Here is a 25,026-nt window from a genome sequence, read left to right as displayed (position 1 = left end):
CTGTGCTTTAACCTGCTGCGCCACCAGGGAGGGCCGATTTATGGAATCTTAAAGATTAAAAGCCTCAGAGAAAGAAACCAGATTTGTGGTTATCAGAGATGCAGGATAGGAGTATGTTGTTTAGGGGCGCGGGAGAGGAGCATAGGAGAGGCAGTGCAGAATGGAAGGAAGGAGATCAAAAAAGCAACTTACAGTTGTAAGATAAACTGGTTCTAGAAATGCAATGTACAACATAATGAACACAGTTAACACTGCTGTGGGATATATTTGAAAGTTTTCTTCATAAGGAAAAACTTTTAAATTCTTTTTTTGATATGTGTACCTATAGATGGTAGCTATTACCTAAACGTAATGTGATAATCATTTCATGATACATGTAAGTGAAATTATTACGCTGTACAATTTTTACTTAGATGTTGCATATCAATCATACCTCAGTGAAATGGGAGAAAAAAATGGCACAGAGCTATAAACATTATTAAATTTTATTAACAAAAACTTTGTACATATCTTTAATACATGTGGAATTTTACATCTAGGTAAAATAACAACACATTCAAAATTTACCATTTATACAAATTGTTACAGAATAACAACCAGTGGGTTAATAAGTAAAATAAACCACACTGATTTTTTTTGTACTTATCTACAAAAGATTTGACTTTAAAATTCCCCTGAACATATAAAAATAAATTAATTTTACTTTTCGATTAAATCTACCAATTAGAAATATTACAAATCAAAATATCAATGTTATCTTATGAATTTTTCACAATACAAAACAGATTCACAAAACTTTATTTACAGAAATGAGGTAAGAACTGTGCAATGTTTAACCAAGAGACATATTGCAGAATTAACATGTTCTTCCAGCTAAGTACACAGTGGAGGTCTAATTACAGCTGAGTCTTTTCCACTAATAATCCACACATTTAAAAGCAGTTCAATGATTACATTCCCCAAGTTGTTTAATTTATCCTCTGCCACACTGTCACACCAGGCGCAGGTTACCCAAGAAGGGCTGTGATACAAGTTCCACCTGTTCCAGGAACTGCAATAGTTTTTGTTCTAAATCACTGTAGTAACGGGAAGTTACTTAAATAACAATTTCAAATCCAACTCATTTTCTTGTGACTTATTAGTGGATAAATACCCAGGTAATAGTTTTGCCTGAGCTATCTACAGTGGCATAGGTTTTAATAAAAGGCAGAACCATGGGGAAGGCTGCTGGTGCAAGACTGACAGACTATTTCTACTACTTAGAAGGACAGTGCAAGCTCAGCTGTCCAGAGCCATTCAACGCAACAGAGGTACTTCACAGGCACTTGATGAAGGCCAAACCCAACCAGCAGTTTCCAGAGTGGCCCCTCTTTCTGAAAGAAGTCTTTCACTTTGAATTGATCTGGTTCCCCCAGCAGCCATTGGAACTCACTTAACTCAAGGTTTCTTTAAAATATGAGTAGGTCTTAACAGTAAAAAAAAACAGCAAAAGAAATTACCTTTAGCATAAGCAGACATTACCATCCTAACTTGATTACCAAACTTGGTCAAATACCATTAGAAAGGAAATTTTTATAACAAAGATTGCCAAGTCTCAGTTGATGACCTATTTGTAACCAATAGAACTCCAGCAGCAACAGACAGTTCTTAAAATGCCAGACTTGACTCAGAGCAAGCTTACTATAACCCCAAAATAAGATCCTAGTTCATATTCCAACTTGCACAATAAAATCAAATAGTTTATAAGTGGAGTAAGTCTTTAAGTTTTGCTATTCCTCTTGTCAATTATAACAAATTTAGTTGTGCACCAACTATATTAAATTTCTCTTAGGTTGATAAACTCATTGCATGTAAATTATTTCATTGACAAACTCTACTAATTAAATTTTCTTCCAAAGTTCAAAAAACCTGGGTGAGGGATAAGGGACATAGGAATTCCATTTCAGTGCAACAGAGCAACAAGAAAATTAATCAAAGCCTTACAAGAATGTCCTTGTGGCAATTAATTCTTTGTTGTGCAGTTAGTTTCTAGTTGCGTCTCTTCATAGGTGCAGTAGGAAGACTGCAACCGCAGCCAGAAGTGCTACCACAGCAGGATAAAGCAATTTCTACATGTTTCCCAATTGTCAACTCTTCTCTTGAGCTACAGGCCCAGTTTTATCAGTAAGTCTCTACAAATAAAACAAAAGCAGACATGTTAGCTAATCAATGTTTGGTCCATACTTGAGTTTACTATTCTACCAACCATAATTATAACTGAGACAAAATGTAGTACATAAGGCTTTTTTCCTTTTTTCTACCAGTCAGCATGGCTACTTTTCAGCACAATACATGATTTTACTGGTAAACATTACCAGTTATTTTAAAAACATTAACTTCAGCTGTAAACCAACAAGATGTACCTATATGAAGGGTAGAACTCCAAGAAATGAATGTAGAAATCATCCATAGAAAGCCTCCCTGGCGGCCGGCGGGTTAAGTTAGTGCCATGGGAGAATTCCATCCCCCGCCAGGGAGCTACCCCACATCTGGTGCAGGAGAACTCTCCTCTCTCACCTGCTGCTCCCATTACTCCCCTTAGTAACTCTAGCCTATACCCCAGTTCTATGCAAAAATAAAATCTTTAAAAAAGATCTGCAACATTTTATTATGGAATATGAATTTCTTTCTTAAGATTTATTTTTATTTAGTTATGCATACAAGAACTGGATACAGGCCAGAGGTGCAGGGGTGGGGAGTGACAGGATTCACCAGAGAGAGAGTGGGGGGCAGTACAACTGGATCTACTGAAACACACTGCTGAGGGGAGCAGTGGGGGAGACCAGGAGAGGTCTGCTGTGCCATGTGGGTTAGTTACCTGGCTGAGGATCAAACTCATGCCACAGTGGCTACAAACACCTTGACAGTGCTGTGACTAACCTAAGGGCCACTGGGGAGGCCCCTGAATGTGACTAAGGTGGACACAGTTTCTGTTCCCATATTTGTTATCTGTCCTTCGAACTCCTTTTACTGACCCTCAAAAAATGAACTTACATATTACTATTTTAAAGACTGAACCCACATAGACCATTGTATGTAACAGACACCTAGTATGTATGTGTCAAAGTACTCATAAATACTGTGAGCCTTACTTTTGTCCATTTATTAATTAATTCTATGTATCTCATATTATCAGATAAAATTACATTTCATATATTTTTTTGATCAGGAAAAGTTAGCTTATAGTTAATTTTCATTTGAAAACATTTTGAGAAAAAATAGTACATAAAAAGTTTAACATAAAGTTAATATAGAATCATTGAGATTTTCTTGAGGTAGCAAAACACTGCAAGATAACTAGGTTTGTTATAATCAAAGTATTCACAAACCAGGAAATCAAGAGTTAATGAAAACAAAAACCATACTATATTTTGAGCTAATTCTTGTCACTAAATACAAAAGTTTCTGAAGATTCAAAAAGTACAGTGAACAGACGCTCTCATAGTAATGGGACAGCAACACTGACTCTGAGCACTGCAGCTGCCAAGTCTCCCACCTCTTCCTTTCCTTCTTCCTTTCCCTAATGTCCATCTCCACTCTACATCCCAATATCCTTCCTCTAACAGGGGTCTTCTGCTCTGACTCGAATTTAGGGGAAACATTTATATTCCAGTAAAGTGGACCGAAGTGAAGGAGAAAATTAAAGAAATGAAAGAAAAAGCCTTAAAATGTGTGTATACATATACACACACACACATACACATAGACACACGCTATATTGTTCCTGTATTCATTTGTAGTTTATCTTGACTTTTATACTGAAAGGGTATGATGCCATCATTTAAATGAAATAAAGTTCATTACAAATGTGATTTTTTCTTTAAAGATTTATTTAATCATACAAAACTGGGGTACAGGTCAGAGATGCGGAGGGTGAGAGGATTCACCAGAGACAGAGTGGGGAGCAGAACAGGCAGATCTACAAAGTACACTGCTGTGGGGAGCAGTGGGCGGATCAGGAGAGGTCTGCCGCGCCATGTGGTTCCCTTCGGGGCAGGCAGGGTTCAAACTCATGCAGAAGTGGCTTTAGCTTCTTAGTGCTGTGTTTTAACCTGCTGCGCCACCAGGGAGGGCCACAAATGTGATTTTTTAAGAGTAATCTGGTAGAGTAATTTGGGTTTACCCAAAATTTATGTATTAATTTCATTTTAAATATAATTCCATCTTAGAAAAGCACCTCAAGGCAAAATAGTAATATTCCTAGGTAATCTAAATCAGTTCTATAATTAAACAAAGACTGTCAGAAAGTACAATCTTTTGAATGGTGGGCCCTCACCGTTTGCAGTAACTAAGACATACTTTACTGAAAATTGCTGAATTATAAAATGCCCTCCAAAACTTATGTGCAAATTCAAGCTGATGCTTAGGGGATATAAATTGGCTTACGTCCTCTGTATCTGTACCACACAGATGAAACAACTGGTGTTAAGAAGCAATTATCTAGAGAATAATATATTAAAATAAATGAAACATCTCTGATTGATCCATAAAATGTCATTTTAGTATTTTACTATATGTAACAAAGCAAAGATACTTACTGTTACTTTCTGACTGGCACTATCACCATGGATGGTGAGGAATGGGTTGGTGGTAGCTGGATGAAGTGGTGGTGCCTGAGTACCTGCAAGCAGGTTGTTTATGGGTATTTGCGTTGGTCCAGGGATCTGCAGCTGCTGAAGTTCAGGCTGATGGTGTTGCTGGTGGTGATGCTGTTGCATTAACTGATATAAAAGGGCCTGATGTTGTTCCTTCGGTAAAAACATGCGGGAAAACATGAGTTCCTAGTCACAGAAATCAACACTCTATAAAACCTGACCTTCCTATTTTCCTTCTTTCTTTAGTAACAGACATAAAGGTATCTTAATACTACTAAATAAGAAAGCAAGTAACTCATCTGGAAAAAAAACTACTAGATAATATAATTGTCTACTATAGAATGTCAAAATCATCATTGAATGATTTTTTTTTAGGGCAAACAAATAAAGGAAACTACTAATCAAATTAGGTTATCTATGATAATAAAGGAGAAGTGGTAAGTTATCTGAACAGATATGTGGTGAAATTCCTCTTATAGCTCTGGGAAATTCAAAATGACTTTCAATGGTTTCTTTTATTGTAGTTATGAGACTAATTCTTTATAGCAATTATATAATTCATTTCCTGAATGCTTACTATGTGCAAGGTGCTGTTATTAAGACATATACTTGTACTTGAGTATATTAAAGAGGAAAAAAAATCACTGCCCAATGTAGCTACTGTAGTGGGGGATGGAGGGTGAAGGGTGACAAACAAAAAGGTTAGCTCTGATTATTACACCAAGAGTCAGGGGGACAGTGGTGAATGAAACTGGCAGGATAGGATCATCTAAAATAGATTGGTTAGGGAGGTTCTCATTTCGACAAAGACCTGGAGGAGAAGAATGTGCTATGTGAACATGGTAGGGAACATGACGGGACAGCAGTGGTAAGGGGCGACAGAAGAGCATGCCCAGTGTGATCAAGGAACAGCAAGGAGATCAAGAGGACTCTGATGCACTGAGCAAGCAGGAGGAGAGGGGAGTTTGTGGGCCTTGGAAGGGTAAGCTACGAACAAAAAGTCAATGTAAAGTCTTGAGCAGGGTGTTTAGGATGGGTATGACACAACCCAACTGAGTATTTCCCAATGGTTCAGTGTGAGGCACCAGAGAGAGGAATGAAGGATGACTGTAAGATTTTTTAGCTTAAGCAACTAAAAGGATTGAGTTGCTATCAACTAAGGTCAGGAAAACTACACTTGGAGGTTTGTTCTGGAAGATCAGTGATTCAGTTTTAGACATGTTATGTTAGAAATGTCTAGTAAGCTATCCAAGTGGGAATACTGAGCAAGCAGCTGGATACAAGAGTTTGAAATTCCAGAGAAAGGCCTGGGCTGGAGAGGTAAGTATTTGTACATAGATGGTATCTAAAGCTATGCCACTGGAGGAGATCAATGAATTCCAGAGCACTCTAAAGTTAAGAGGCTACGGAGAATACAAGGTCTCAGTAAAGGAGGTCAAAAAGGAATGATCACATTCGGCAGGAAGCAAAACAGGATAATGGGGTGTCCTGGAATCGAAAAAAAGAAACTCTTGAAGAGGAGGAAAATATCAACTCTGTCAAATGCTGTTGCCTGTTTAGGTAAGATGAAGGGGAACTGACTACTAGACTTAGCAATATGAGGCCATCTAGAAGGAGAGAGCAGGCAGAGAAGGAAGATAGTAGCTGGTCAGGGGAGTAGAGTCAAGCAAATTTCTTTGTAAGAAATCAATATGCCTTACAATAAAACATTTTGCTTCTATAAAAGTTCTATACTTATAAGTGAAATAACTTCACTCCACAACCTTGGTTAGTGACAGAACATAGAGTTTAAAGCCTCAGTCTTGATGGTCGCTAAGCAATAATTTGTGTTTAAAATTCTTTAAGCAATCATCTTCTATTATTTGCTATTACAGTAGAGTAAAATCTTGATTAATGAGCACCCCAAATTAACTAAATTCTAATATTTCATGTTAAGGTTAAGTAAAATATAAGAACACAAGATTAAATTTTAGTGTAAGCATTTAAGAATTTACACTCAATCTACTTTATACCACTGTAAGACACTAACTGTGAAAACGATGATCCAGAGTCAAAATAAATGTTTAATACATTTTTCACTATAACAAGAAAGTAGACAGGTATATTTTAAAAAGAAATTATGAGCAAGGTTAAACTCTGAGTTAACTTAACAGCACACCTCCAAGCAGCTAACTTAATGAGGTGTGCTGAGGAAAGGAGCTGGGGAAAGCTACAGTATAAGCTAACTTGCTCACACTTTTCAGTTCATAGTACAAGGGCCCACCTAGTGCAACCTCTCGCATCAGCCATGTAACTCTACATTTGTCTTCTTTCTCGATTCTCCAAGATATCCATTCCATATCTTTTTTTTTTTAATCCTACAACCTAATTACCAATACCCCACATCCCCTGCCTCACTCTGATGACTTTACACACAACTGTATGACAAAAAAAACTTTTATAACGTGCAAGTTTCTACAACCCCCTATTACAAAGTTCACCTATAACTGCTCTGTCCTACTATAATGCGGACATTGTTCTGCAATCCTCGCCTGTTGTAAGAACTCTGTACCCTGCTCGTCTTTCCTACCAGACATTTCCCATCAATCTACACATGTACTGTAATACTAAAAATGGGTAGAAATCACTCCAACAGACTATGCCCCTCTTCTGTTCATTGCCTACTGTTTGTTTTGTGACAGTAAAATGTCCTGAGTCGCCTATACTCCATCTTCACATTCTTTTTCCACTTTCCTCTGAAACACTCAATGAGGTTTTTATACTTCTCACAAAAACCCTCATTTGTTCCCGCTCCCCCCCCCAAAAAACAAAAACAACCTCCAGGCAGTCAAATTTCATTATCAATTCTTATTTGTCCTACTAGAAACATTTTACACAGCTGAGTCCCTTCCCTTTCGTGACACATTTTCTGCATGTGGACCCTGGGATACTACTCTGTTTTTCTTTTAACTCATATCTCTCTCCCACACTTCAATATCTTTTCTACAGACAGTCCCTGACTTAAGATTTTTCAATATTACAATGTGGCAAACGTATTATAAATTCTATACTATGAATGCTGATCTCTTCCCAGGCTGGCAATATTTGGTATGACATTGGCTTATGATGCTGGGCAGTGGCAGCAAACCACAGCTCCCAGTCAGCCACACCACCACCAGGGGAACAGTCAATACAATCCAGTCTGCTGTGTTGCCAGCATTTTCTATTTATACTATTTTCAACTTAAAATGGGTCTAAGAGGATATAATCCTACCATGAACTGGAGAAAATCTGTAAATCAACTCCTTTTCCAGGATGTCCAGAGCTCAGTTATTCCCTACTGATCTAATTGAACCTTTGAATATAAACCTCTTATATGCAGCAGTGACTGTAAATTTGTATTTTCAATGGTAACTTTGGGCTCTAAAAGTCACATAACTGCTTAGTCCATACATTACGCATCACATCTAAACATACATCTCAGTAATACCTGCGTTCTCTCCAAAATAGGTTGTTCCTCCCATTCTTTCAAATCTCAGTAAAGATCAACATCCAATTGTTTAGGACTCTTCTTTTTCTTGAATGTCCAACAAACAAGTCTTGCTGGTTCTATCTTCAAAATGTACAATTCTGGACATTTTCACCAACATGGCATGCGTGCTATTTTATGATGCAATATCTCCTACCTGTACTATTTCAACAGCTCTCATTTCTACTTTTGCACCATATCCTCTCCCAGTACACACAAAACTATTCTTCATACATCATCTGATCTTTAAAAAATGTAAATTACTACCACCTCACTATTCTGCTCAGAACTCTCCAGTCAATTCTTTAAAATAATCCTGAAAGAAAATTGAGACTATATGAAACAAGATTAAAACTATTAAAACTAGGTGATCAGTATATTATACTTTCTACTTTTATAGTAACACTTGAAAATATCTGTAATAGAAAGGTTTAAAACAAACACCACCAATGGCTTTTCACCATGCTTTGATAAATCTAAATACTTGCCAAACAAGGCCACACCTACCTGTCTACCTTCTTTCCTCTCCACTAGCCTCCCTCAACCCGCCTGCAGACCTGCTTTCTAGTCTACAAAGCATAAACACACGTCAAGTTGAGGTGTCCTACCACTCCTGCTCCTTCTATGTCCAAAAGTCAAGCTCCAACAGGTCTGTTTCAAAGGTCACCTATTCAAAGAGATTGGACCATCATATCTAAAATGTCCCTTAGTACTCTGCTCTCTACTATCTTTAGCCTGAATTATTTTTCTTCTCAGAACTTATTAGTACCAAAGTACTGAAATTTATTGTTCTCCCCTATCAAAATGAAGCTGCATTCTGAAAACAGACTTAATTCTTGTTCAACACTATTATCACAAGAATCTACATGAATACCAAAGCCCATGTCCTAATATTGTAAATGAATCAATACAAGGTCACTACAGGTACATGAAATGTCAAGACAAACTACTTCTGGATAATGCATCCTATAATGTTACTTCACAAAGTGGGCAGGCTAAACCCACAGTGAATATCCACTATAATTTAGATCATTTGCTCCTAAAAAATTAAGTATTATCAAAAGTAATAACTTACTGGTGTGAGCTGTTGAGAATTCAACAACTGCTGAAACTGTTGTTGATGAAGAAATATTTGTCTTTGCTGGTCAGAAAGTAATCCTAGTCCTGAGGCACTGAAAAATGATTAAAATTCTTACTTTCCACTACATACCTTTAATGTTTTCCTTAATGTAAAACGAGTAACTTTTCAATTTGATGTTTTAAAAAGTCAACAAGTCAAGCTTTTACTAATACGTTTCGAAAACAATAATGTACAAGTTTCTTCTGTGTGTGTGCATGTGTGTAGCTAAACAAGAATTCACATTGTCAAGAAACATTTTGGTTTTCTCTTTCTTTTTATTGTAAACCAAACAAATGCTATTTTGTGGAATAGAAATTTGCATGTATTTATAACATGCATATGTAATAATTTATTTTTAATTACTCAGGGATAATTTAACCCACACTAAGTAACCTATAGTTTAAACAAAGAAAGAATACAAACATACTACTAAATGATTTGATCTAACCTTTTTTTAATGATTCCAATGGTCAGTAAAATTAAGCACCAATGAAAAGAGAGCCGGAAGAAATAGTTTACTAGTATCCACTGCAAATCCAGTAAATTGATTTATTCCTCAAAAGTATGCTTAATAACAACATGGCTTTAGTTTCCTTATTTTGAACAGACATTCAAATGAAATTTCAGTACAACAAAACAGTGTCACTCCCTAGATAGTCAAGATATATATTTGACCTTCACCCGTATAAAATCCTCCAATACAAAGTTAACAAAATTACACAGCTGAATTTTAAGAAACCATTGTTCATATATGATCTTCATTACAAGTTTTTTCCTCAGAATTTATGATACATGAAAGCAACATACAAGGGAGTAAGAAAAATGAGCAGTTAAAAATAGACATCACAGATCAAGACTGAAAATTTCAGCACAGAATATATGCAATGCTTTGTTACTAAGTGATTTAATTTTGCTTTAATATAATTATTTAAGTTTCAAAAATAAATGGCTCTCGATATAATATAGTTGGTTTAAAATTTGGTGATTTTATTTTCTTAGAGTACGCCTACCAGGAGCACACTAAAAACCCCACTGTGAAAGCATGGACTCACTGCTTTTATGTGCACTGAAAACCCCAAAATATATTTAAGTTTCTTACCTGTTAGTCAGGGTGGCTGGCATTGGATGTGTTGCACTAGGTGGTACTGTTGTGTGGGTGAGAGGGGTAGGGGTTTGGGATATTGTGACAGGAGTCTGAATAACCCCGTTTAAAGCTCCTACAATGCCATTAATTGCCAGTTGGTTACCTGGCAAAGCTCCAATTATTCCACCCACTCCAGGCACTGCAGGAATGGTGGATGTTACAGTCTGCATTCCACTAGCCAATGCCCCCACTGTCACACCATTGACCTGCTGAACTCCACTAACGCCTGAGCCCTGCTGAGCTGGACTCTGCCCAGCAGGAGGTGGAGTAGAAAGAGCTGATGAGCTGCTGGTGCTTTGTCCACTGGAGGTTAAGTCCTAAGGTAATAAAAAATAGAAACTTAAGTTGCAAAGAACACGGGAAAACTGTTTAAAATAATTTAAACCATTTAAGGTGTTCTATACTATTGTTAATAAGCAAAACACAAAAATGAAGCTAACCACCCCAAGATTACCTGATTTAACACAGGAAGAGAATTATCAGGTAAAAAGCTGTTTCCAAGATGAGGGCTCTTACTGCTATTCAAGGAATCAGTAGTAGGAGCTAAAATAATAAGACAAAAGGAAACCTATTTACCTTGTGGAATCAAACTGTAAAATTAAAGGCCCATATAAAAAAGCTTATCTTGAAGACTACACTAAAAAAAATAATAAAAAGTTTTGCTATTCCTAAGGCCAGTTGAAACATAAAAATTTATTATCTCTACAGAATACATGTCAATAAATACATCATTATACATTTAAATAAACTGTCATTGTATACTACATATAAGTTAAGGCAAATTCAAGTTGATCACATAACAATTCTTTATTCTCTTCAAAGATAGCATCATTCCTTTTTCCAGGTCTTTGTAAAACTGATGACTATTCTTATTCAATTACTGTGGTTAAAAGATATTCCAAGTCTGGGCCCTCCCTGGTGGCGCAGCGGGTTAAAGCACAGCACTGAGAATCTAAAAGCCGCTTCCGCATGAGTTCGATTCCCGCCTGCCCCGGAGGTGACCACATGGCGTGGCAGACCTCTCCTGACCCGCCCGCTGCTCCCCTCAGCAGTGTACTTCGTCGATCTGCCTGTTCTGCTCCCCACTCAGTCTCCAGTGAAGCCTCTCACCGCCCCTGAGCCTCTGGCCTGTACCCCAGTTCTGTATGCACAAATAAATAAATCTTTAAAAAAAAAAAAATATTCCAAGTCTATCCTACTTTATTTAATTCTTAGTATTATCATACTTACCAGTCTGTGCTGAAAATGAGTGCATTTGATGAGACGGACTAGGATTTGCTGTTATTGTTGGAAAAGGCACTGAAAGCTGTGCGTTTAATAACTGAAGGCGTTCCTTTTTGGCAGTCAAGTTTTTAATCTGTTCCTCTAGTCTTCGATTTTCAACTTGAAGTTGGTGTAATGACTTAAGCATTCCTAAAACTAGCAAACATTTAAGATGATTTTTAATAAAGAGTAATTCACAAATAGGACACAGCATTTTACTGGCATTAAGTGTCAAAAAGCTTAAGTTGAAACTGAAAAGTAGAAACTCTTAGTAAAGTATTCCTAAACAACTGTTATTCCTAAATTTATGTAGCTACAAATATACATCAAAGTATTTTTAGACATAACATAAAATACATAAAGCATAAAGGATCCTTTGTCTTCTGGAAACTTTGTTGCCACATACCAAAAAAAAAACACCCACCCACCTTTTTCAGATAATTTATATTTTCAAAGAAAAATGGGAACATTTTGCTTCCATTAAAATAAAACCTTGCTAACAATTCAACTGTCTGCCATGATTTTTCATTAAAATTTTATATTTAAAATCGGAAAGGGCTGCACCAATATCATTCACCAAAATAAAGTTTTGTTTCCTGCTTGGTTAAGATGAGTGAGGAATCTTCAAGTTCTCCTGCTCCACATGCTGATCCAAACATTCCCCAGCAGGGAGCAGTATTTGTGCACCACAGCCCCTACTCCCAGCTCCCAGAGAAGGCGCATCATCTGTAATCACATTTAGTTTCTGTCCTGCCTCATCACCCCTCAAATACTGCTCAAATTCCTTCCACAACTTGCACCTCCCCACTGACAGCACAAAGTGCTGCTGCTATGCCACCATGATGGACACTTTAAAAGTTCTGTGTATTAAAAAGCTGTATTTGTTTAACATGCCCTCAGGGCCTTCAAAAGACACAACTCTACTGGTAGAGACACATACGGTCATTGGGCAAGGATTTAACTTATCCCTCCTCTTCAAGATCCCACAAAGAAACTCAAATGAGATGCAGTAAGACTAAGTTAAACCTGTCCTCCAGCTATCATGTTTAAAGGATTATCCAGGCATGATTTCCTCACAATTAGCTTTTTTTGTCAGAGCACCATTCATAAAAATACCAACTTATGATGCTTGTTTATTAGCAATGAGCAAAATGTTTTTGTGCTGTTTTATTAAAATAAAGCAGTAAAAATTTATACTCTAAAATGTTTTTTTTTTAATCTATTTTTGCTCCCCAAAACATATATATTCTTAATAGTAGGCCACCTCTTCAGCTAATTACTCCCTATAGTAACTTTCATGTTTTGGCAATTTTCCCTCATGGCCCTCCCTAACTTTTAAAATTGTAGAGATACTAAATATGTGTGCATGTTGTATTAAATAAGTAAATAACATATAATACATACTAGATGATACATAATTTAGCAATTTTTTCATACACATTATAAAAATGAAGACTATATTTGACATATTCATTTTTAATAATAATTTAATCCAAGTGAGAAAGTTTTCTTCAAATTAAGATATGAGAAGACATAACTTGTGTATTTTAGTAAAACTTAAAATTTTTAAGAACAAAAACTAGCAAAAGTAAGCAAATGGATAACTGCTGAGTTAGGCAATGTTTTCACATCTTTTATGCCATTTAATTATCAAAATAACACTATGATACAGGTATACTTGTATTCCCAATTCCACAAATGGGAGACTAACCCTAGTCAGTATTAAGAAATTTGTTAAAATAGGTAAAGACAGGACCCAAGCTCAAATTCTATGAAACCACAGAATTTGCCCTATTAAACCTCTGTTATACTTTCTCGTGAAGTTGTAACATAGCTCATAATTTCACTGCTATTCTTAATGATGTGATTTCTGAGTCTGGCCATTCTTTCACACATCCATCCACTCATCCTTCTTTAAAAACAGGAAAAGAATACTTACTGTCACTAGGAGTACCCTGTTCTAATAAAAATTGCTGTCCTTCACTCCACTGTCTCTCTAAAAGCTGTTCTATGCTGGCTGCTACTGGAGGCAGATTTTCCAAACTGTTGTTGCCCGGCTGATCATAGCGAATCTGTAAGCTGCTTACAGGGGATCTGTTGAAGACATTAATTCTCAGGTTAAACAGAAGGAGAACCCTTTGGGGACTGCATGCACAAAGAGCTTCACCTTAGGTTGACCCTTTTCCCTGCATAAGTTTTCATACACCAGGCTGCCTATTTTGAAGGAAGGATACGACTATAATCCACCCTAAAATTTAGTAATTATCACTCTTCCTCCCCAAATAGTAAAAACCAAGGAAGATTTCCTTGGCCATACTTAACCACCCAAAAATAATATATAACCAATAATCTTTGAAATAAAATATAAAGAATTTGCTATAGCTTTCTTTATCAGACAGAAGGGAAGAAATAGGATTAGAAAGATTTTAAAATAATTAGCCAGAAGAGTTCTACCATTCTACTTTATTGTAAAATATATCAGAACTAACACTGCACAGTCAAGTTAATGTAGAAGGCATTTTAATTTGCAGTTAGCAAGATCTCAAATATCAATAAAATAATTTAAAAGGAACCTTTTCTAATAAATTAAAGAATACTTACTTTGTAGTACTTTCAGCACTAAGGAATATGATCAAGACCAAACCAATTTTTATTTAGCCCTTTAAATTTCACAAGTATTTCTAAAATGCCTTATATCTGTTATACAAAATACGATGATTTAATCAACTTTCAAGCCAATTATTGCTTATGTTAAGATGGACAAACATAATATTCACTCAGTCACTTTTTGTTTACAATTAGTAAATGTAGCCAATTATGGTCTCTATCATACATACCAACATAATACATCAGAAAAGAGTTATAGTGTTCAAAAGAGTTTCCATAATTATCTCCCCACAACTTAGTGAGAAATCAAAACGGGGATTTAGTCACTTGTCTAAAGGCACACTGCTGGTAAGTGACAGAGCTGGGTCTACAACTCATATCTTCTAACAACCCACTAGTGTTTTGCCAATGTCTTTTACTTATTTTAAATTTTTAATATAATAGTTTATTTTTACATTATTGTGTGCCTTTGTCCATCTCAGCTGTAATCTCCGTGGGCTTCCCATCACCAAATCACCAGTGTGCCACCACCATGCCACTATTTTTTTTTTAAATTTATTTATTTATGCATACAGAACTGGCACACAGGCCAGAGGTACAGAGGTGGTGAGAGGATTCACTAGAGACAGAGTGAGGAGCAGAACAGGCAGACTGACTGAAGCACACTGCTGTGGGGAACAGCAGGAGAGAAAGAAGAGGTCTGCTGTGCCCTGTGGGTCACCTCCATGGCCAGGGATCGAACTTGCACTGAAGCGGCAGTGACTAGTCTTGCAGTGCTGCACTTTAACTGGCTGTGCCACCAGGGAGGGACCTTGCAAACTGCTCTTTTAATAAGAAACTAAACAAATGATGATTTTTAGTCCATATGTAAATATCATGTGCTACATACAGTGGGGTATCCCTTTCCAAATAGTGTATTATACCAGGATAATTTACTTAAACTATTAAATTTCAGTTTAATTTTGTAAGTGTAACAAAGTTTGAAATATATGCTGAAAATAACTTACTACCATTTATTGTTAAATTCCATTAGATAATGAAAAACAAATGTACTAGATAAAGTAGCATATAGGGATCTTGGATCATTTCTGGACAGCTTATACGATGTTTTAAGCTTAAAAGGGAGATATAGGGCCTTCCCTGGTGGCACAGCAGGTTAAAGCACAGCACTAAGAAGCTAAAGCCACTTCAGCATGAGCTCAATCCCTGCTCCAGAAATGACCCACATGGTGCGGCAGACCTCTCCTGACCCACCCGATGCTCCCCTCAGCAGTGTACTTTGTCAGTCAGCCTGTTTTGCTCCCCACTCTATCTCTGGTGAATCCTCTCACCACTCCCAGTCCTTTGACCTGTTCTCCAGTTCTGTATGCATAAATAAATAAACCTTAAAAAAAAAAGGGGGGCGGGGGGAAGATATAGAAATGTTTCCTCCACTAAACATGTGGGGAAAATCCACTGATTTTCTTTCTTGAAAAAAGTAAAAAGGTAAAATTATGTATCAGTCAGATGATGTTATCATTCATACATACCTCAGAGTGTCAGTATCAAAAGGAAGAGTATTTAATTTTCTTTAGAGTTCAATTAGGAAAAATAATAGCTGATGTAGGAATTACATAGGAAAAAGGCACTACTGGATGTAGCAAAATTAGAGGTTATTGGTCCACTCTGATGACAAAGATCTTCCTTAAAAAAACATTTCCCAAATCAGCACACTGATTTCAAGGTAGTCATTACATTAAAAAAAAATTTTTTTTAATTTTTTAAAAACTTTGAATTATAGTGGGAGAAATTTTAACTTTCTATAGTTGAAAAGGCTAGTTTTGCTGCTGCTCTCCATTTTTATATAGTTTAATAGCATGCTTGAGACAGTTTACAAAATTAGAAAACAAACTGGAAGAAAAGTATAGAAGGTGACAGTGGAATATAATTAATTAAAAGATGGCCATAGTGTAAAGTTCCAATGTGTTTAATAAATACGTCCTAGGTGAAACACAAAACTTGTACTCAAGAAAAATCAATCTTTTCAGCATAACTAAGACTAAGAGTGTCCAGCTAACAGAAAACACCATTCCATAACTTGACCTATATTACACTGAAAATAAGACTGATTTTCATATAATATACAAGAAAATTTCACAAAAGAATGTAATGCATCTGCTATACTTCGACTCAAATAATTTTTAAAACTAGAGAGATTCTAGAGATGAGTCGTAAGAGCTTCATTTACTGAATTAGCAACTGGAGACATAAGGATTAAGTGCATCACCACAAGGGAGCTAATGCTGAAACCTGCAAGTTGAAAGTCATGAGTTCAAAACTTTAATATTTAAAGACAATATTTGATCAAAAAAAAAATTACCCAAAATATTACATTAATAGTTCTATCAGGCAAATATATAAATGATAAACAAAAAATACTAAAACTGACTAGAAATCTGAGAAAAGGAGTGTCTTTAAAAGTTTAGAAATGCCTGTTTTAATTAATATTCAAATGAATTTAGGATCATTCTTCTTGATTGTCCAGATATGTTTATCATTAGAATGCTTTCTTTCATAGTCTCAGAAAGGTATACTCTGCTGATAAGAGATATAAAGAAGTTCCCAAATCTCAGGATGTTTCCTTTGCCTGTACTTTACAGTGTAAATAACACTTACCGTGGTGAGAGACTTCCTCTGGGTGAGCTTCCTCTACCAACAAGGCTGCGGCTATTGTCTCCAAGATCTTGATCTGTAATGTAAATATTTCATAGCTGATAAACTCTCACTAGATAAGAAGCCTTAAACTCTTGCCCTTATTTTTTCTAAAACATACATAAACCTTTGCAACTATCTCTGCAGTTACTATGTTGCTAGTTTAGAATTGCTGAACTGTGGCATGTAAGGCGTTGTCCCTACATGTTTTTGTGGTGTAGAAGGCCATGGATTATGTTCTGTTCTTTCATTCCTTTCAATTTTACAGCACAGAAGCGTGGTTTGCATTTGCAGTACCCTCCCCTCAGCCACTTTTAATTTCTACGGTTAAAGTAATGAATCACAGCTGTGGACAGCTAATCTGTATGCTTATCACAGCAAATCCTTATGCTTTCTATTTTTTTAACACTTTGCATCCCAAGACAAGTCATAAAATATGTATTACGCAAAATTATATGCTACAAGTAAAATTATATAGATTACATGACTCCTCCAACCAGGAAGTTACATAACACAAATATCCAAGTGACAAAAACAGGTAGGAATACAGAATTCTGTACTTTAAAAAAACAAACAAAAAACTCTTAGAAATATTTCAAATAGCTCTCCTTGAAAAGTAACATTTCTCCTACTACAGTTATTTTCTGATAAATTACTCTATCTAGCCTCTTTCAAGGTTGTTCTCCCTTATTCTGAATCAGGTAACCTTTGGCCCTAAGAGGGTAAAGACATGACTGATTCATTCATGGTGAGCTGTTAAACCCATTCCCTTCCCCCAAACAGGCATGACTATTTGGACATGTCAACAAATCCTTGAAGATGGAATGAAACAAGCAAATCCAGTGGCTCATTAAAACAGTAGAGGGAAATGCTACAAATGTCAACTGGCAAAAATTCACAGGATTACTAAACACTGTAGAAATTCTCTAACAGGATTTTTAAAAACCAAGTTTGTGTAATGCAATTTCATGAATTATGCAAATAAAGGTTTAGGCTATTCACAGAAAAGCCCAGTGTTATGTTACTGCATGGAACTGAGAACTGAACACATCAATCACAAAAGTCACAGGAGACATTGCTGCATTCCTGCCTGCCGATGGCTCTGCTCAAACATTTACATTTCAGACAGTTAAAAAAAAAAAAAAAAGTACATCACTGTTTTGTAGCACAGCATACTATTTACTTCCAACTGTGATCCTTTGGTTTAAAAAAAAAATAAAGTCCTGTATTAATCACACTTCTAGACATTTCAAATAAAATGAGACAACGGGGTGAAGCATATACCACTGGAGAAAAGAAATAGAATTTGACAGTTTAAAAATTCTTGAAAACTTACCTGTTTGATTGTTTTCAGACTGAGCTATAAGAGTTGCCATTGATGAATTTGGATTTAATCTATTGCCATACATATGAGATGGTGCCTGACTAAGAGAAGATCCAGATAGGGTATTTGCCTTAAATAAAAAAAAAATTATGAAGATGAATGAGTTATATTTGAAAATATGTTAGTATTTTTCTTCCTAACAGGCCTAGTTAACTATTTTCTCCAATCTAAAAATATATGCAAAAGGTGCTGACTTTCTGAAGAACAAATTTCATTCTTACTTTACTATTCCAACATTCAATTTTTGAAATTATACAGCTCTAACTTTTCTTTTAAAAGGGAGACTGGCACGTCAAAGTTAACTATTTCTGCTTTAATTTCAAACTATTTATTTAGTCAATGTCCAAACCTAGCATCACAGTAATCATGATGAACACAGTTTAATGTTATTTAGTCTTATTAGGCCACTTACGTAACATGAACAGGTAGACAATAAATATCTAACAAATGTGTTAGTCTCTCACATCACAGATTGGTGAAGGAGGTCAAAAGGTTCAACTTCTAGTATTTTTAAGCAGACAGCCATATTTTGATTGCTTGCTTCACTGTCATTAGTAAAACCTGCACACTATTTTGTTATTTCCTATTTTGATACACTTGGAAGCCTGCTGCTATTTCTGTTTTGTTTCATTTTATTTTAAAAGAAAGCAAACAGGCATCACAAATATGTTTTCTATACAATGCAGAGCTCAACGAATCACAGCTTTGCCCTGACCCCGTATAAGGCACTGTCTTTTTGGCAGGATGCCAGTTGCACTAACTGAAGAACTGGTCCAAAGTTTGTAATTCATTCATGTTGCTAACCACAATTCTGAAGGCCTCTACTGGGACTTGTGCCAAACAAGTAAAAATGAACCCTTGAACAGATGAAATAAAGGAGTCTGTCCAAAGTCTTGCATAATCCAATGTAATAAAAATCCTTCTTTGATGTGAATACTTTCCCACTTTCCAAGAATATTAAAACCTTAAAATGTGGCATTTTGGAACCAAATCTCTCGTATGTAAAGACTGTTACAGACTATCACTAACTTGAAATACTTTACAGATTTAACAAAGCCACAATTTTTTTAATATAATAGTTTATTTTTACATCACTTTGTGCCTTTTTCCATCTCAGTTGTAATCCCCCATCACCCAATCACCCCCCCCCCCGTGCCATCACCATAGTTTAGTGCACGCCCCCACCCCCGCCTGTTTTTAATCCCATTCCCCATTCCACCCTTTCAAAATTATGTCTGAAGTATATAGTTGTTTATTATTATTATTATATTTTCCCCTGGTCCTTTATGCTTCTGCTATGAGTAAAACCATCCAGTATTTTTCTTTTTCTTTCTGCAAAGCCACAATTTAAAAAAAATAATATAGTTTATTTTTACATCATTTTGTACATTTTTTCATCTTGGTTATAATCCCCGTGGGCTTCCCATCACCAAATCACCCATGTGCCATCACCATAGTCCAGTGCATTCCCTTCTCCCCACTGTTTTTGATCCCATTCTCCACTCCACCCCCATAAAATGTCTCTGGTATATAGCTGTTCATTATTATTATTATTTTCTCGCCTGGTCATTATACTCCTGCTATGAGTGAAACCATCCAGTATTTTTCCTTTTCTTTCTGGTTTATTTCACTAAACATGATCTTTTCCAGCTCTATCCAATTTTTTTTTAAAGATGTATTTATTTATTCATACAGAACTGGGGTACAGGCCAGAGGTGCAGAGGCAGTGAGAGGATTCACCAGAGACAGAGCGGGGAGCAGAACAGGCAGATCAACGAAGTACACTGCTGAGGGGAGCAGCGGGCGGGTCAGGAGAGGTCTGCCATGTCATGTGGTCACCTCCAGGGCAGGCGGGGATGGAACTCATGCGGAAGTGGCGTTAGCTTCTTAGTGCAGTGCTTTAAACCGCTGCGCCACCAGGGAGGGCCTCTATCCAATTTTTTAAATAGACTTTTTTCGTGAATGAAATCAAACTTAAACTTTAATAAAAATAAGTTCTTGTGTAGTTATTTCTAACAAAATTCTAGAAAAATAACTTCAAAGAATTATAGCTTTCTAATATAAAGAGGCTGAATAACAGCAATACTAAAGATGTGGGATATTATGACGTGTAACTGCACACAAAAAACCAAGACGACATAGTAGTTATAACAAACAAAATGTTATAGAAAGTAAACTGTGTTTCTAGACTCATATCCTGCCATTATATCTGGCCTTTCGTCAACTTAATAAGTATGGAAATTCAAACTTATAATTCATACAAATCATCTTCATGGTGCTGAATTCTGTCCTTAATTTCCAATGTTTCAAATGGTATGTTATTCATAGCTCAGAATTTAATGCCTACATTCAACCTATTAATTTATGGGTTTCATTTTCCCTCTTATAAAAGATAGGTAGTGCAAACAAAGCATACCACTAGTAACAGAAATATAGTAATATGGGTTTACCTCTCTAGAAGTCAACGACTTGGGGATCTTGGCTACCCACAAAGTAAGCAAAAGTAAGAAAAATCCAGACAGAAAAACCAGATGTTATAGGTTCCATGCACTAAATCTAGGTACCTTACACTTTAAAATGCTGTGAACAGAGTTAATTTAATTATTCTAGACATAATTGTACAAAGAGCAAGTAAGTATATAACTGATTACAAGAGGAAAATTAATTAGAAAGAGAAAGAACACTAAGTAATGTTGAGAACTGTTGGCACCAAAAAGAGCTGACAGTAATAGAGGAAAGAGAAAAATACGAGCAGGTAGGTACGCTACAGATTGCTGGAGTGGCAGTTCTAAAAGTACAAGGACATATAGATGCCCTAGTATCTGCAAAGCAAGTAAACATCCTTAGTGTATTGACCATCTTTGTCATGCATTTATTGATTGGCTGAGTCATAAGAAGTATTATTCCAACCAGTCTCCATTTTTTAGTTTCAATGCCAGTATTTTGATAAGACTCAGTATTTTGATAAGGATTGAAAGACTTTAGTCTATTAAGAAATACACTCATTTCCCCAGAAAAGTTTCTTTTATCAAGAGCTTTGTACTTTTTTTAGCTTCTGCAGTTTCCAAATTATCTTAGTTTCCTTATCATACATTTTGAACCAGTATACTAAAAGATGAAATGCAAAGTAGTACAGCATAATAACCAACTTGCATAAAGACTATCATCAGGGAGAAGATGTATCTTTTTTAGCACAATTCCAAAGTTACAAAGTATATACTTTATAAAAATGGCAGGCAAAAGTGAAATTAATAATATACTAAAATAGAAATATATTCTTAACCTGAAAAACTATTTTGCCAATTTTCTGAAAAGATAAATATTATCTGGTTGTTGCCTATTTAAAAAAAAAAAATCACTGTGTTTACTAAACAAAATATTTTCAAGGAGTTAAAAATAAATGATTTAATTTTACCAGTTAAGATTTTATGGTATATTAAAACATCTAAATCACTCTATGTTAAAACTCAACTCATTAACATCATTTCAAGTGAGTAACTTGAGTTACCAAAGACCCACTAATGTCCGTCACTACTGAGTTAATACTTCTGAACTGGTTAATTTAGGAAACTGATAACTGTTAGCACCTAAAGGTCAAGAAACCCCACATTTTAGTGAATAGATCCTTAAATTAGTAGACGAGAAGGATAAGAATGTGGGTAAAGAAAATCTTTTATAGAGGAGATGGCATACACGATGTCTGGCAATTAATTGACATCAAAAACCTTGATTATTAACACTAAGATTCAAGGAATGGAAAGAACACTAAGATTCAGGGGTTGGTAGGAAGTTCATGTGAACCTAAAAAACTGTGGTTATGAAGTATAAAGGGCACTGAAAGCTATTATAGAAAAGCAATCTAGAACAAGGTTAGAGATAGTTTTAAAAAGGTATACTGAAAGCAAATTACTAAAGTACCATATGTCTCAGAAGTCCTGATAAAAAGACTGGCATTTTTGGGAGGGGTAAATATTTAACCTAATGACATTTCAATTTTGCTCTTGTATGGAGAGTGGTTATTGTGCACAGATAACCAATGACTTGTTAATAGGAGGGGAGGCTGAATGAAGATACCCAGATATGTCTAACCTGTATGTATCCATAATACATCTCAGTAACTGTTAAGGTAAATTTAAGTCACTTTGAAACAATTATATTTTGTGTGTCTGAGCCAAAGAATGCCCTTAGCAACTTTAATTTATTAAGTTAAACATTTTACAATATTCTAGATTTATCTTTCTAAGATACAAAAGCTTCTACCACGGCAGTGTTCCAACTCAAAACAAATCAAAGAAATGTTGTTTCCTAAGTAGACTGACATACCACATTATATTTCAGCTTTTAATTTCCCACATTAAATAAGAGTAGTTTATGTGTCTGCTGAGGACCACAGAAAAGCTTTAAATGAGCTCTAGCTGTAAAATAACCAAACCTATGCCTGGGCTCTCAGCTCATTCTAAAGTAGTTAATCGAGGCAGGGTGCGGAGATGAAGGGAGGGGTCATGTTAAGTCTACTGAGTATCAGACATACTAAAAGTGGTATAGTCTTCATAATTTTCTTCCCTCTCTAGTGCTGATTAAGGCAGAATAATGAAGAATTAAAAAATACCTTAGGCTTGACAGAGAAGCACCCATGATATAAAATTTTCACATTTGAAAGTATCATAGCAACACATCATCTAGAGATGAATATGAAACTTTGTACTTCAATCATAAAAGGTATTAGAGCAAGCATTTTTAAAATGCAGTTAACCTATCAATAATATATTAAAAGTCAAATAACTCAAATATTTAATTCTAAAACAGTAGTTTCTTCATGCTATTCAGCCCTGACACAACATAAAAAAATCCTTCCAAATTCTTGTCAGACTCACTAAATTATTATTTTTTTAAATTCCTACTTCTTGTCTGTGTGTATGTATACTAGCGGAAAAAAACCTGGACATTACTATATGTACCACAAACCAAGCTGTCATGCCTTAGGCAAGGTACTAAATCTGTCTTCAATTTTCATCTGAAAATATGGAGATAGTAATAGTACCTAAATTCATAAGAATATTGTGAGAACTAAATGAGTTAATACATGTAAAGTGCTTAGAAGAATGTTAGGCATATGGTAAGCACTCCAATTGAGCTTATTTAAAATTTTCCCCCCACAAGTTATTGTGGCTTTCATTTTTTTCATTAACTTCATTAGAGAATGTAATTCACTAATTCTAATATGTATGACAAAGACTAGAACATTTCCTCAAGAAAAATGAGATGGCATAATATCTTAGCAAAACTTTGATCTATACACTCTTCAATAACATAAAAATACTGCAAATACAATGTAAGAATTCAAATGATTTAATGACAATTTATGACTAGAAAAATTTCCAGGAAATATTAAAGAATAATATAAAGTTTCACATATTCGCTGATTTAATTCAAACTTTGCACTATGAAACATATTCTTATAACACTCCCCCTTTCTGTGTAACCTACCACCAGTGAGGCTTTAATACCCAGCATGTGATGAGAGATGAAACCAAGTGTGAACAACTTTCAGGTCCCATGAGTAGGCTGACTGTTAAAGCTGTCAGGTTCAATTGCATCATTCTACATTATTCAATGCCCCAGACTTGCTCCCTAATTGTTAAGAGCTTAACATATTCAAAACCATTGTTTAGGCTAATGCTGAAATGCCCCACAATTGAGTTTCTATAAAGTAGTGGGAGGGATTAAATTGTAATTAAACCATTACTGAACACTAATGACTGAACAGGATTGTACAGAATGATCAGGTCCTAGCTGCTTAGTACCTAATCAATATATCACCTATCTTGGTGGGATGAGGGGGGTGCCCGCCTAGGCATGGACAGTAGAATTCAAGTCCCTAGGCTGTTAAAATAATTTAAGAACTGGAAACTACCTTATTCAACAGCTGAACTTAAAGTGGCTAAATTCATGCATTTATGTTAACATGGCATTTTGAGTTTTAACAGAAAACTGCAATACTATTTTTAGTAAAGAAAGCACTTATATATGATTTTCTCACTGTTAATTGGGTGGTTTCTGGAACAGCTAAAATGAAATAATATAATAATTGCAACATCAGTGTAACAACCATTAATTCGAAGTACTTTAAGGTCTGCAGATATAAGAATACTCTCATTTCAATGTCATACATACCTGCACAGCAGGCAGAACAGATATTGATTCAATTTCACATGTGAAAAAAATAGATGCATACAAATTTGAAAGACCTTCTTAAGGTCATACTAGTGAGTAGCAAACTTCCTAGAACTTAAAATTTCTTACTCAAAATTCTACTACTTTTCACTGTGCCACACAAATGAATAAATTTCCTCACAATATATTTTCAAAGAGATGACTCTTGACATGTGACACATAATTTACAAATTCAGATTAGTAAACCAGAGCAGGTTCAGAACTCAGAGTACCTTGATTCCAAATTTAGTCCCTCCACTTAAAAGAAAATGAAACTGAGTACTATAGTTACCTTTTCATCATCTAGTAGTAAGTAATGTAACAAAGTACTTATAAAAACTTACTTTAGGCCCTCCCTGGTGGCGCAGCGGGTTAAAGCACAGCACAAAGAAGCACTTCCGCATGAGTTCGATCCCCGCCTGCCCCGGAGGTGACCACATGGCGTGGCAGACCTCTCCTGGC

The 25,026-nt window shown here is 35.6% G+C and overlaps 1 protein-coding gene across 4 annotated transcripts in view; it reads right to left on the bottom strand.

The window, feature by feature from the left end:
* Positions 1–547: 547 nt before the first annotated feature.
* Positions 548–25,026, bottom strand: part of MLLT10 (myeloid/lymphoid or mixed-lineage leukemia (trithorax homolog, Drosophila); translocated to, 10) — a 200,153-nt gene continuing 175,674 nt past the window's right edge. For 3 of the 4 annotated variants that reach the window (XM_012731339.1, XM_012731340.1, XM_012731341.1), the window contains 9 exons: positions 18,304–18,421; positions 16,932–17,004; positions 13,609–13,763; positions 11,637–11,825; positions 10,861–10,949; positions 10,362–10,723; positions 9,218–9,314; positions 4,578–4,787; positions 549–2,171 (listed from right to left, as the gene is read on the bottom strand). In XM_012731339.1, the coding sequence (XP_012586793.1) occupies positions 2,127–2,171; positions 4,578–4,787; positions 9,218–9,314; positions 10,362–10,723; positions 10,861–10,949; positions 11,637–11,825; positions 13,609–13,763; positions 16,932–17,004; positions 18,304–18,421 (1,338 nt within the window). In that variant the 3' untranslated portion in view covers positions 549–2,126. Of the gene's footprint in view, positions 2,172–4,577; positions 4,788–9,217; positions 9,315–10,361; positions 10,724–10,860; positions 10,950–11,636; positions 11,826–13,608; positions 13,764–16,931; positions 17,005–18,303; positions 18,422–25,026 lie in introns of all 4 variants that reach the window. The other variant, XM_004691296.2, reaches the window with a different exon arrangement.

The sequence above is a fragment of the Condylura cristata genome, unplaced genomic scaffold, assembly GCF_000260355.1.
Source record: "Condylura cristata isolate star-nosed mole 26May11 unplaced genomic scaffold, ConCri1.0 scaffold00030, whole genome shotgun sequence".
NCBI lineage: Eukaryota > Metazoa > Chordata > Mammalia > Eulipotyphla > Talpidae > Condylura > Condylura cristata.
This window is presented reverse-complemented; position numbering and strand designations above follow the sequence as displayed.